This window comes from Pempheris klunzingeri, chromosome 5 (genome assembly GCF_042242105.1).
Source record: "Pempheris klunzingeri isolate RE-2024b chromosome 5, fPemKlu1.hap1, whole genome shotgun sequence".
NCBI lineage: Eukaryota > Metazoa > Chordata > Actinopteri > Acropomatiformes > Pempheridae > Pempheris > Pempheris klunzingeri.
Genome location: NC_092016.1, coordinates 16,423,932 through 16,436,954, shown reverse-complemented (window position 1 = coordinate 16,436,954; position 13,023 = coordinate 16,423,932). Strand labels below are relative to the sequence as shown.

Here is a 13,023-nt window from a genome sequence, read left to right as displayed (position 1 = left end):
ACGTATTGGCCTTTTATATAAAATCTCTTTTGGAAACGCCCCAAGATTAGGGCTAATTAATCCTGAACTGAGAGAGTGATTTTCTACCAAGCTGTGGATTTAAAAGCAAGAAATGTGGCACAGTCCTTCCCAGCATTCATGAGCCCATCAACCGTTCAATTCAAAGGAATTAGTTTAGAGATAGTGATAGGATTATCAAGACAACTGTCCTATTCAAGCAAATTTATTATTTTTTTTTAAGTATTTCATAAACACCAACACGATGGCAACTAACATCGTACAAATGGGTCACAGCAGAGCCAAGGCTGATTGCTGTCTCACAGACTTAGCGAAGCCATCACTGCTCAAGCACAATGATTAGGCATTAGCCAAGAGGACACTATTTTTGGGAGACATTGTGTGATTTAAAGGCTAACCGCGGAGTCATTTAGCTAATCCCCAAAGCCCTCTCCGGGAGATCAAACAGTGTGGATATGAAGTTTCTTCCAAATGAAGGTGTAGTTTAAGAGGCAGCACATCACTGCAGACTGCAGCTGACCAGGGAGTCAAAGCAAAAGGATCCAGTCCAAACCATGCATCTTCTCTAAAGGAACTCTTTGAAAACATTTGTTTGATCTGTAGCTAAATAGACTCCAGATTTGCCACTTTGAAGGGCTAACATCTGAGAAGACAAGAACAGATAGAATTTATAAGATATGTGTTTTTACATGGTGATTATGTGTCCATGTAAGTGGAGATTATAGGCTGATTTTTGATCCCAATATTTTTATTTTTCACACAAACATACAATAAATTGACAAGGAGCCCTTAAAGGAATAGTTCAACATTTTGGGAACTACACCAAAGCAGCTGCTCTCTATTTACTTTACAGATATAAGAGTGGTATCAATCTTCTGATCTAGCTCTTAGCAAGAAAGCAAATGGAGGCAACATAATGACACATTGTCAGAAGTTGCCCATTTACACGTGCAGAACATATGCAGTAACATTATCATCAATTTGGAGTCATGTTTGTGTTCACTTGATGAATGTAAATCTGTTTAGCTGCACTGTGTTCACCAGCAGAGGGTTTATCAGAGCTCTTTAGCAGAAGACGAATCAGTTAAGTTTAGTGCCATAAAACCAAAACAACGAGCTGGAAGACATTAAAATCCTTTTCACATTACAAATTATTGATTGATCCATGGTTGATATAAAAATATGGATTAATGCAGCTTCATATATGTTCATGAAGTGAATTGTGACTGAGATATCTACTGAGCGGGACATTTTACATTTGAGAAAATAGACTCTAGTGAGTGAGTGTGTGTGTGGTTTGGTTTGGAGTCAGTCTGGACTTTCTACAGGTGTACTCTGCCATCACAAGTTTCTCTCCATAATTAAATTTCATTGAAAGCTTGGAGAAAAAGCCAACATGATTTTGTTGCCAATTCCCCAAAGCCATTCAGTCTAATTAACTTATTCTCTCTGTGTGTTTTGCTGTGTGTGTATGTGTGTGTGTGTGTGTGTGTGTTTGAGCATGGGCACATGTTTGAAACTGATTTTTAACTGCTACTCCAGTCCAGCACACCCCTGGGTTTCTCACCGGTGCCACAGTGCTGTCTGGTTCACTTTAAAGTTGAAAATGTCCTCCAAACATTGTTACCGTCGCAGCAGACACAAGATGATAGTTAATGTGTTTATCTGCAGCCTCTTTTCAAAGCTCTCACATATCTGTGGGTAAAATAAAGATGATAAAGACGAGAAGAGCGTGTTCACCCTGTTAAGAGTGTCTGTGTGAAGGTGACCCTGCTCCCCTCTGTCTTTGTCGAGCAATAAAAACAACTTAGTGTGCATTTCTTCCCTAACAGCAAATGCACAAAGCAGAGAGTCAATGAGGGAGGCAGTCAGCTAAATCCTTATAAGCTCTATTGAAATTCCCCCTCTGAGTGCGCAGACTGCCTCGTGTTATTGTATTTTTGCCTTCTGTTGTTGGCACTCTGCTTTAGGATGCTCATTACTTTCTGTCTATAATGATGACAGAAAGTAATATCTTTTTCTTGCATCCTCCTCCCGCACCCAGCATGCACAAACACGGTCGCAAATATATTTACAGACAGTCTGAGGAAGCCTCTATGGATGCTTCTGCTGTGCACAATCACAGGTGTTGCAGCTGATCAAGTTCACAGCTTTCAGAGAAAAACAACAGAGAAAGAGTGCACTGTACTCAAAGCCATCATACACAGCAATGGCACCCAGACCAAAGGACGCTATTATAATGCTGTTAGGAGCTTGTGTCAGCACACCTCCTCATACCGAGGTCCACATGCAGGCAGCCACACAGACGCTAACAGCTGCTGCTGTACTGTAACCTGTCAAGAGAAAATCTCAGAGAGGCAATGAGTTGCTTGAAATGACTCCAAATTTAGACCCTCTTGCTCAAAGCGTCGACAGCTGATGGCTTTTCTTTTTGTTCTTCTATCACACCTCTATTCACAAAGGCGCGTCCAAAATAGTGAAATACTCTGATCCAGATATAGATAGATGAGCACGGGACACAGATGTGGCGTCCCGCACACACAAAAACACAACTCATGTTACAAAAAAAGCTGCAAGCTGCCAGATTTGTGTTCTGTTTGAAGGCAGCTTCAGCTGATTTCACGATCTAGTAAGCTTAAATGAGCTGCCGTTAGAGTGAAAACCTGCACAACCGTCCAGAGTGCATAACTCCTCAACCTGAACTACATTTCTGCTCAGGCTGCAGGGCCACATTGAAGCTGCAGTATGGACACCCACCAGCAGAGGCACAAATAAAGCAAAGCAGGAATTAATTTCCCCTCTGGGTCTTTAATCTCTGAAACCAGCCAGTTCTCTGGATTATACCAGTACTCTTTTTCCAGTGGTGGTTAGTATTCAGGAGTCATCTAGTCTGCATCATCTTCTGCTCAGAATTAGTATCTAAAGCATCGATGCTGTTACCAGAATGTACAGTGTGACCTACATGCCAAGACAGGGAAGTAACTAAAGTGACAGTCAAAGTGAATCCACTGCTCTTCATGGATTATTTACTTGTTGCAAATGCACAGGGGGCTGTGTACAGTGAAGTTGTTTTGTAGGGAGGATGCTCACATTACACAAACACATGCATGTCCTTAAAACACACATACACTTTGAAACAGAGGCCCTGCTGAGAGTAGCAGTAAGAGGGACTGTCATCCTCAGTAGATGTGGAGGAGCAGCTCTTGATTTATGTGGTAAATATTGAATGAAACTTTACTTCACCCGATCTGGAAAGCCGTGCTGCCATTAAAAAGTAATGGCAACAAAAAGATTTGTCATTTTCTGGTTGGACTTGGATTTATGTCATCGTAGCAATTATGTAACGGTGACCAACTTAAACTGGGGTGAATTTAAAACCACAAGTGCAGAGCTGCATAGGGCTTCTTTTTCACATTTCTGCTGTTAAAAAGCGAGTTCACGCACTGTTTCTTTACTCAGTGCCTGCTCATACAGTAAAGCTGTAAAACGTTGAGGTGAGATGATCAATCGAGGTTCTCCTCTTTTACAGGGATAGCAGACCAGTGACCACGGAGGAGTAAAGGTGAGTTAGCTGTTAAGAGTTTCAGGAGCTTGTAGCGCATGAAGGCGCTGATATTTCTGTTTGCATTTCAGCTGTTAACAGAATTGATGGTGCTGTTAGTGTTGCATGTGCTACTATGTATGACACAGAATAGTAGAGTTGCATAGAGGGCTGGATTAGAGCAAAAATGTGCAGCAGGCCCCTGTTGACCCCCCATTTCCTCCACTTTTTCCGTGACCCAGTATCCCTCTGTATTCTGACCCATGATGGACAATTCTGCCGATGCAGGAAGCAGTGTGTCCTCCACGTAGTGAGCCAGAAAAAAGGGTGAGGAGGTTAGGGTGGTGGATGGGCATGTAGCACATCTGAATTTCCTCTGGTCAGGAATCTGCAATGAACATCTGCCTTTTCACTGACTGTAACCACAGCCTTTCTTTAACTTTAAACAAATGTGTTAGTTTCACAATACATTAACTATAGTTTATTCTCCATAACCATAATATTTCCCTCACCTTATCCATTCCTCAGCAGCCATGTGTAGATACTGTAGAATGTGTGGATTAAACCTGGACCTAAACTTGGATGTAAACCTGGAACAGATTGATCAGAAATCAGAAACATGTCTGTTTATTGCCAAGTAGGTTTGCCCATACTTTGTCTTAGTGCTGTGGTGCTAAATGGTCAAAATAAACACAGTAAGAGAAAAGAAAACAAGTACTGTAAAAGTCAAAATATACAGTATATCATATTGAACAATGATGCCTTGCTTGGTGACAAGGTTACTCTATCAAGTGTAAAATGCAAATGCATGTATTAAATGTATAATGCACTATGCAATGATAAGAATAATTAAGGCTCCTGTATCATCTCGGCTCATGCAGTATTAACAAACAAACTAATTAATTCACGCCACACGGTGAACCTGGAGCCTGTAGGCCCCCCTGAGGACCCCCCCAGGCCAGTTACCCATTTAGTCCAGCTTTGGGTCCATACAAATCTGCATTGCACGTTTCATATTATCATAAAAGTAATATTCTCAATAAGGTTATTCTCTATAAATGACTGTTTTCTTATATGTTTGATAGAACACTGAATACAAGGACTTAAAGTAGACTAAAAAAGTCATCCTTAAAGCTATTTTGCTGCGCGGATCTACCAAACATGGTTGCTTGTAAATCAGACATGGTGAGGTTTTTATATCATGTATAGTAAACTAATGTTCCTCCCACATGTCATCGCCTGTGTGTGATCACGGTGAGCCCGTGGAAGCGCCCCTGGCAGTGTAGTGGGAGTGAAGCGCCTCCCGTGTTATTTCCCCTCCTCTCCATCCTTTTACGCCGAACCAGAACCATTCATCTCTCCCCTCCTTCAGGCTTCACATCCGGGTCATCCGCCAGTATCTGTCTCTTGCGTCTGTGTGTCTGACAGAGTAATAATTATTTCATCCGCCGCCGTGCTGTACTGCAGCCCTCTGCCCGACTCCGCGGCTCGCCGAGCGGACACTGCGCGTGGCGTGCACCGGTGATGTTGGAGCCACGGGCGCTGTGAAGCTGCAGCCGGTCGCACAAAGGCAGGGATGAGACGGTAGGAGGCTTTTCTATGGGCCAGCCCGCGGTGATTAACTCGCCCTAACGATGTCTAAGAGCCTCAAGAAGAAAAACCACTGGACCAACAAAGTCCACGAAGCGGTGATCACCCGCGGGAAGGAAGGGGAGCTGGGGTTCGAGCTGAAGGGGGGCGCGGAGAACGGCCAGTTCCCCTACTTCGGCGAGGTGAAGCAGGGGAAGGGACTGATCCAGAGCGGCAAACTGGCCCAGGATGAGCTGCTGCTGGAGGTCAACAACATGCCAGTGGCCGGGCTCACCACCCGGGACGTGCTGGCCGTGATTAAACACTGCAAAGACCCGGTCCGCCTCAAGTGTGTCAAGCAAGGTGAGATATGATGCACACGAGAGGGGCCAGGAGCGCACCAGGTTTAAGAGGCGGGGAGGTGTGTGTGTGTGTGTGTGTGTGTGTGTGTGTGTAGCTGGTTTGATTAAGACGTCATTTGTGCAGTCATCTGTCAGTCTGCACTAAGGGGAGAAGCGGTGTGTTTAGGTGGACAACAGGCCTGTTAGTAGGAGAAATGTAATTAGGAGCCGTAGAGATGGGTTCAGTCCACCAGGATCTGTAACTGTGGTGATTATTTCGCAGCCGGGAGCAGCCGCCGTTTGTTTATCACAGTGTCGCTGGTTCGATGCCACAGCCTGGAGGGGGTGTGTCCGTTTAGGCGTCATGCCACACAGCCTGCGGTTTTCTCCTTATTTTGGTCGAGGACGGGGCTCGATCCACCAAGCAGGCCTGCGCCGTGGATGAAATGTTTTTCTCCTTGCTGCTGTAGCGACGGTGTGAGCAGCAGACAGACAGACTTCACACTAAAACACCCCGAGAATGCCGGCTGCCAGTCCAGACTATCACTGTTAGTACGGTGTAATTACGCACCGATGGAAAATCAAACCTGTGCAGCCTGATTAGTGCTGATCAGCCTGGTATGGTTGCAGCGTGCCTTGTAGCACCCCCCACCCCCCAAATCTCTCACACACAATCATGTTTTGTTTATGAAATGTTCACAAATGGAAAATAATTGTGCAGGTCTCATGCAGTCATGGTCTGAGGAGCCTTTGAGTGTTTTGTTATTGTCAGCCAGTGCAGTCTTTTGTGTAATTATTGTGGCCTCTGAAGCTGGAGGCTTGTTTGAGTGTTTCTGAGCATAGCAGTGGATTTATGGCAACAGTGTTGACTGAGTGACCTGCTTCTGTCAGCTGCTGTAAAAGCAGACAGGGTGTCTATAGGACTAGAACAGTGGATTTGAAGGAACAGCGTTATCATCCCACCCTCTGAGGCTCGGTTTAAGTCCTAATAAGTGGCTAAAAGGGCTGCGTTCTCAGCCATGAAATGAGCATTACAGTGGCAAGTTTCTGGGATACACATAAAGCTAAAATAAATAAATAAAAAATCAGGTTTTATTTTTGGACATTGCTGAGTTTGCTCACAGAGGATTCATCCTCACAGTCTTCGCCTGAATGGTCGCTCTCAATCTCAGTGTTTCCATGTGTTGCGTCAATGTGATTGATTGTTGAGTTACAGCTGCTGGGGGAGTAAGAGTGTGCTCCTCTGATGTATGAGGGGTTAAATGCTAACACACACACACACACACACACACACACACACACACACCTCCCTCTCTTATCCATTTAAACATGAGTCTTTCTCTGTATTGAACTACCCACTTCACACTGTAGTCCAGCTGAATGTGGTCTTTGCTAAGAACGTCCTTGAGCCCTCCGCTGTTTGTGCACAGCTTGTTGTCTCCTTCACTATCTAGTTTTTATTCTCAGCCCCTCCGTCTCTCGCTCTCCTGCCATCATATTGTTATTTGACTTCCATCCAGTGGAGAGTGAAGTGTATTTATGCTTGCAGACAGTTGCTGACACACTCGCGGCCCGCTGAGGAACCATCTAGAAGCAGTGCAGCCGCTCTGCTCAGAGGCCACACACACACACACACAGCCAAATCAGAGATGGATGTCCTGTCTGGGTGTACAATAATGTCTGACTGCCCATGCGAACATGCACATACACTTACACATTTTTACAGGATATTTTCAGGTCGGGTAGAAACCTCCCCTCTGTCCCTGAGGGGGCACGGGAGTGACAGCGAGGCCTGATGGACCTCCAGAATGAGCTCAGCCTGATTCTGCCCTGACCTCCTCTCACACACTGTTTCATCTGCACTCACCACAATTTTCATGTAACACATATCCAAAGACATAGGACACACGGGAATATTATACACCCTTTACTGGACCAGACCTGTTTTATTTGTGGCACTGCTGCATTTTCAGCCCAACTCTGGGCCAGTTTATAGACTGAACACAGACTGTATCATTTTCACAAGTCCTGTGTTGGCAAGTTTTCTCACACGTCACAACATGCAGGTGTGACTTGTTGTGAGAGTATAGCAAGTTACATTGTAATGGTGTCCACAGACATCTTGTGCTATATATGTAACTATTAAATCAATTCATCAGCCAGTCAATCATGGCACACTATTTTGTTTTGCAGAGAAATGGCAAAGTGATAATAGGATTGCCAAGAAAAGAAATATAGTTTCAGTGTGAATCTCAAGAGGGCTGTTATTTATTTTCCTGGTGTGTGTGTGAGTGTGTGTGTGTGTGTGTGTGTGTGTGTGCCTGACTGCCTCAAGGGTCTCTGGTCTGTATCATGTTAATGAATGTGCTGTAAATAAATCTCAACTAATGGTAGTAGAAAAACATAACAACACCAAACTTCAACAGAAAAATCATAACAAAACAAACATCTTCCTATATTCATGTACGTAACCAGGTCTGGAGCCTTTACAATCAGCCTTTTACATATTTTCTGGAGCCGTTTAAGGCCTCTTTCACTGAGGACATTTTGACATTGTCACAGTAGGAAAAACACAGGTGTAAATGATAAATTTAATGATGGCCGAATACCATTTAGCTGCTTCAGAGTCTGGGTCCTGGTGTTGTGCATGTTGTCTCACTCCGTCTTACTGGGACAGTAGGACAAAGCCATCACCAGTGTTGCCAGTAGCACACGTGCTTTTCGTACAACGACAGGTCAAAATGTCACAAATGTCACAAGTAGCATGATCAGTAAATTCTCTTATATGAACACTATTCAAATTGAATGATAAGTAATATAGAAAAGCGTGTTATGAATTTCCTTTTTAATGATGGGTTTCAAATGAGTTATTGGCTGTGTCCATCTGTACGTAATTATCTGATAAACATCTCTCATCCTTGTTCATCTGCTCATCAGCACCAAGCAGCAGAGTGAAGTGCAAACGGCTGCTCGGCTCACTGAGGCAGATTTCTAAAAGTGCCATGAAGATCATAACTGCCGAGAGGTGTTAGAACAGTATGGAGAGGAGACAAGTGTGAATGAGTGTGAGTGTGTGTGTGTGTGCGTGTTCTTGTGCTTGCCACATAGTGAGGACCAGTGCATACATTTTACCAGCAGAGTGAGGACATTTCTGCGAAGTGAGCACATTTAGGACTGTCGTCACAACTTGAGAGGGTTATTTTAAGATTTAAACGTGGTTTGAAGGTTCAGTTTAGAATTTGGGAATTGGGAATGGGTTTGGGAATGCTGTATGTCACTCAGGGTCCTCACAACAATAGAAGTACAAGTATTTGTGTGTGTGCGTGTGTCTAAGTGAGAAAGAGAGGTGGGGTTTTAAGTGAAGAGTATGGTGAAGGTGCGAGGAAACGCACCTTAGGAAAAAGAGGAAGCTCCATCTTTTTTCATATGATCTCTGGCAAATTCTTCATTTTCAAAACCAAAATAAACAGATTTTCTAAGGTGCTTGTTTCTGTAATTATGACATGTCTTTGTTGTCCCAACGTAATAATAACTAAATCTCTGCGGGGAAAATGATACGGTGATAGCCTACAGTGATTTGTCTTTTCTTCCTCCCCAATGAAGCAGAATACCTTCAGATGCCAGTTTACAAGACATTGTGATACAGTGGTTTCATAATATTTGGCTTTGTCAATCCATTTCAGTGCTGCTTAACAGTTATTTATCATCTGTTTTTGAAAAAAAGGAAAATCACTTGAAGAAAAAAGACATTTATTAGAATTAAATATGTATCCACCTCCAAATCCACCTCTAAACCTAGTTCTCTTTTTAGTTGCCTTTAATTGGCATTAATCTTTTGTCATAAATAGCTATGCCACAAATACAGTGATATAAATAATATTGATGCCAGCTATTTTTGGCCTTGTATTTTTTCATTCAGATTATATTAAAGCTATGATCTGAGGTTCAATCCACAACAAATATTACTCTGATTTACATAAGAATAAACAGAATATCAAAAATGCTATTTTCCCTACCTGAAGGTACTGAGCTCTGGATGAGAAATGCAGACATTAACCCAGAAATATGTCACAGCTTGCTGCTGTTGTCTGTTTGAAATGTAATTTACCTCTTTACAAATAGTGTTTTCACCTCTCAGTGAAGCGTGTGGTGGAGGAGGAAGACCCAAAGATGTTTCATCCACTTGGGCTTGTGAGAATAATAAGTTCTGCTTTTTGAGGAAAAACAACATGAATTCAAAATGTTAACATGCCCTTTAACATTTAAGTGGAGCACAGCCAGCCTCTGTCACACTGTGCAGCCGCTCTCGGCCACAGCCTATATAGGGCAGGCCAGGCCTCTATTTACTAATGAAACTGTGAACAGGGATTCAGCAGGTCAATATAACCACTTTATCTAAAACATGAAATTCTCTCTTAAACTGTAACTTCCTGTCCATCGTATTGACTGAATACAGTCGATGATGTGCTTTGTGAAATACGCTGAGCTGAATTATTGCTGCACCACCTCAAGTGTTTCATTTGAGCCCGGCACACATGCAGTGTACACTGATAACTGTGGCAGATTTACCACACAAAAGTAAATTGTTTGTCAACATGTCCTTGATTTCAAATAGAAGTAACCTAAAACAGGCTGTTGATGTTGTCGACTGAAATGGCAACTGCAAATGTTATCTTAGTTTTATTTTAGTTACCTGGAATAAGCTAATGCTAATGCTAAAACCCTGAGAGTCGGTTGGGAACTCTGTCGAGCACCCTGAACAAAGGTGGCTAGTTGGTGAGTACATGATTTAATGCTAAAAGACTGAGACTAAAGCTGCCATGTCATTCAAAAGTTAGTCTTTCTAACATAAACTTTGAAATGTTCCTAACCTTACAGTCAGGAAACATGGACAAGCAACACTGTGCTCAGATTTATGCTTTGATGCTCATATTTTCAAGCAGTGTGCTTCACTTTTACATCGAGAAGAATCTGTGGAGGAGGAATAAATGACGAGTTTGCCAAATGCAATGTTATCTAACAAGTTCTGGCCGGAGTTGCTGGAGTGGAAGCCTCCTCAAACCAAATAATAAAGTGCAGAACAGAGCTGCTGTTGTTTCTCTGAACTCTGTTATAGTGGCTTAGTTCCTGTTTTTAGCCTAACCTATAACCCCCCAAAATAATGCACGTAGCAAATAATAGGCCCCTTGCCTATGGTTACTACGGTGGGTAGTGATCTAGGTAGTCAGGCATGCTGATGTTTGCAGCTTATGTTAGAGCAGATAAACACACAGTTTGAACTGTCCCTTCCACTTTTCTCATGTATTTTTGGTTTTGGTAAGTTGAGGATAACCACCATCCTCCACCAACTCTTAAGGTACCAAATATTGCATGTGTAAAGCGAGGAAAATCCAAAGCATGGCAGGTCCTCCATGCCTAGTTACGGTTTTTAAGCTATGACTGAGGGGGAGGAGATAAGTTAATGGTCAAGTGTAGAGCCATCTAAATCTGTTTCATACGAAATCACATGAAGAAACTGGTATCCAAATTTGATTGTAATTTTTCACAATATTTGAGAATTGTTTTAAGTTGTCATTTTCTGACTTGACCGTCCAAGTCCTGCCAGTCCTCTTAATGTGGGTACAGTATGGAGGGACAGATGGAGGAGAGGGAGAGAAGGCGACCTTCTTCTCCTCTCATGTCGCTTTGTTGATGAGGAGCTTGAAGAATCGGTGCATAACATCCTGTCTGCTCTGTTGGTATTAATAACTCACCAAGAGATGAGTTCTGTCAGAGGCGAAGGATGATTTTATTCAGGCTAGAAGCTGCTGGAGCTCGGCTCAGAGGATCAAACTCAAGCTCAGCCAGCCAATGACCAAAAATCTAACTGGTCCAGTTAAGTGAATTAGGTCAATGTAATTCTCCTCGCTGTGGACACACTGCATGGGACAAACTGGGACTGTGCCGCTGCATGTGTTTGTCAAATGTAGATAGAGGCGGTATTTGCATGTGTAAGACATGATTGACGGGAGATCCTTCAGTCATAATAGGATCAGCGTCATGGTTGGAGTCTCTACCAACCGCGATGTGGAACCTCTGATACATTTACTTTACAGTAATAGTGGCGTATGATCGGTTGTGATGTCCTGTTGTGATCGCGAGGTGATTGAACTGGTTTAGGGGTTTCAGTGATGGATCACCATGGCAATGCAGTGTGAAGTCTTGAGGTAAAGAAACAGGCAGGATTTCACACAAATACGTTGCCATTAAAGGAGTTCATCTGGCTGAGATAAAACAACATATTCTTATAATTATTCATGATGGTTGTAAGTGTGAAGCTGCGTGTGTGTTTGTGTTTGTGCATGTTTGTTGTGTCTTTCCTTTTAGTGACTGAATGCAAATCCCCATAACATAAATCATTATACTTTACAATTTCTCCAGGAAATGAGTGTATGTGATGGAAATGTGATGTGTGTATGTGTGTTGTGTGTGTTGTGTGTGTTGTGCGTGTGGACATGTATTACTCATGCTGTGGGGACTTACATAAATTTATACAGACATATTGTGGAGACTCGCTTTCCTTTTAGTGTTTGAATGCAAATCCCCATAACATAAATCATTACACACTTTCCCCAGGAAATGAGTGTATGTGATGGAAACATGACCGTGCATGTGTGTGTGTGTGTGTGTGTGTATCAAAGACAATTGGTGATTAAATCAAAGACTTAACTAAAAAGGAAACAGAACTTATCTGTTTATGATAGCATTAATGGTCTATAGCCAATTTTCTTTTTTGTTTTTTTGAATGTTTAGCATTCATGTGCCTACACTTTCCACTCCTTGTATAAATCAGATCCTTTGAAATTATTTTGGCCAGTTCTTTTTTGGCAGCTACGTTCTGGCAAGATGTTGAATATATTCACATTTTGGACTTTTCTTCTCTGTCTAAAGATTTCTACACTGCATCAAGTCGCCAGTGCTGAGCCGACAGGAATGAGCAGCACACAAAGCATAAGTGTAGAGGCCATTATCTACTTATGTATTTGTGTTTATTTGTATTTACCCCTCCTGCCACTTGGTGGAGCATCCTTACCTCGAGGTAATTAACTGAGACTTATTTAGGGAGGGCCATGTAATCACGTTCAGGTGGTTCTGCTTTGTGAAGCAAACATACAGTTTGTGACCGTACCTGTGTTCATTCTCTTCTACTTTTTCATTTAAAATGAGAAAGAAACAATGTAATGTGTTACAGTCTCCGGTGAGCTGTAAAATAAATCTGACTTCACAGATGATGGACAAACTGGGGATATTACTGGATGTTCAGCAAGTAGCAGCTTAATTGAAAGTAGCAATATCACACTATACAAATACTTCATAACAAGTAAAATAATCCAGCAAGTATGAGTACGAGTATGAAAACATAAAATGGCTCAATGCAGAAAAATGGCTCCTGTCATTGAATATACTATTTTACTTGATTTATATTAGTGATGCATCAACGCATTAAAGCACTTTACTTGTTTAGGAGGAGCTAGTTTTAACAATTTTAAACTGTTCTCTAATCTCAGTGCATGA

The 13,023-nt window shown here is 42.4% G+C and overlaps 2 protein-coding genes across 2 annotated transcripts in view; both read left to right on the top strand.

Annotated features, from left to right (window-relative positions):
* Positions 1-13,023, top strand: part of LOC139201110 (ubiquitin-conjugating enzyme E2 H-like) — a 160,483-nt gene that overhangs the window by 57,916 nt on the left and 89,544 nt on the right. The window lies entirely within an intron of this gene.
* The window catches only part of magi2b (membrane associated guanylate kinase, WW and PDZ domain containing 2b), a 70,189-nt gene continuing 62,359 nt past the window's right edge, over positions 5,194-13,023 (top strand). Inside the window, exon 1 of the mRNA XM_070830323.1 lies at positions 5,194-5,491. Coding sequence (XP_070686424.1) covers positions 5,194-5,491 — 298 coding nt within the window. The remainder of the gene's footprint in view (positions 5,492-13,023) is intronic.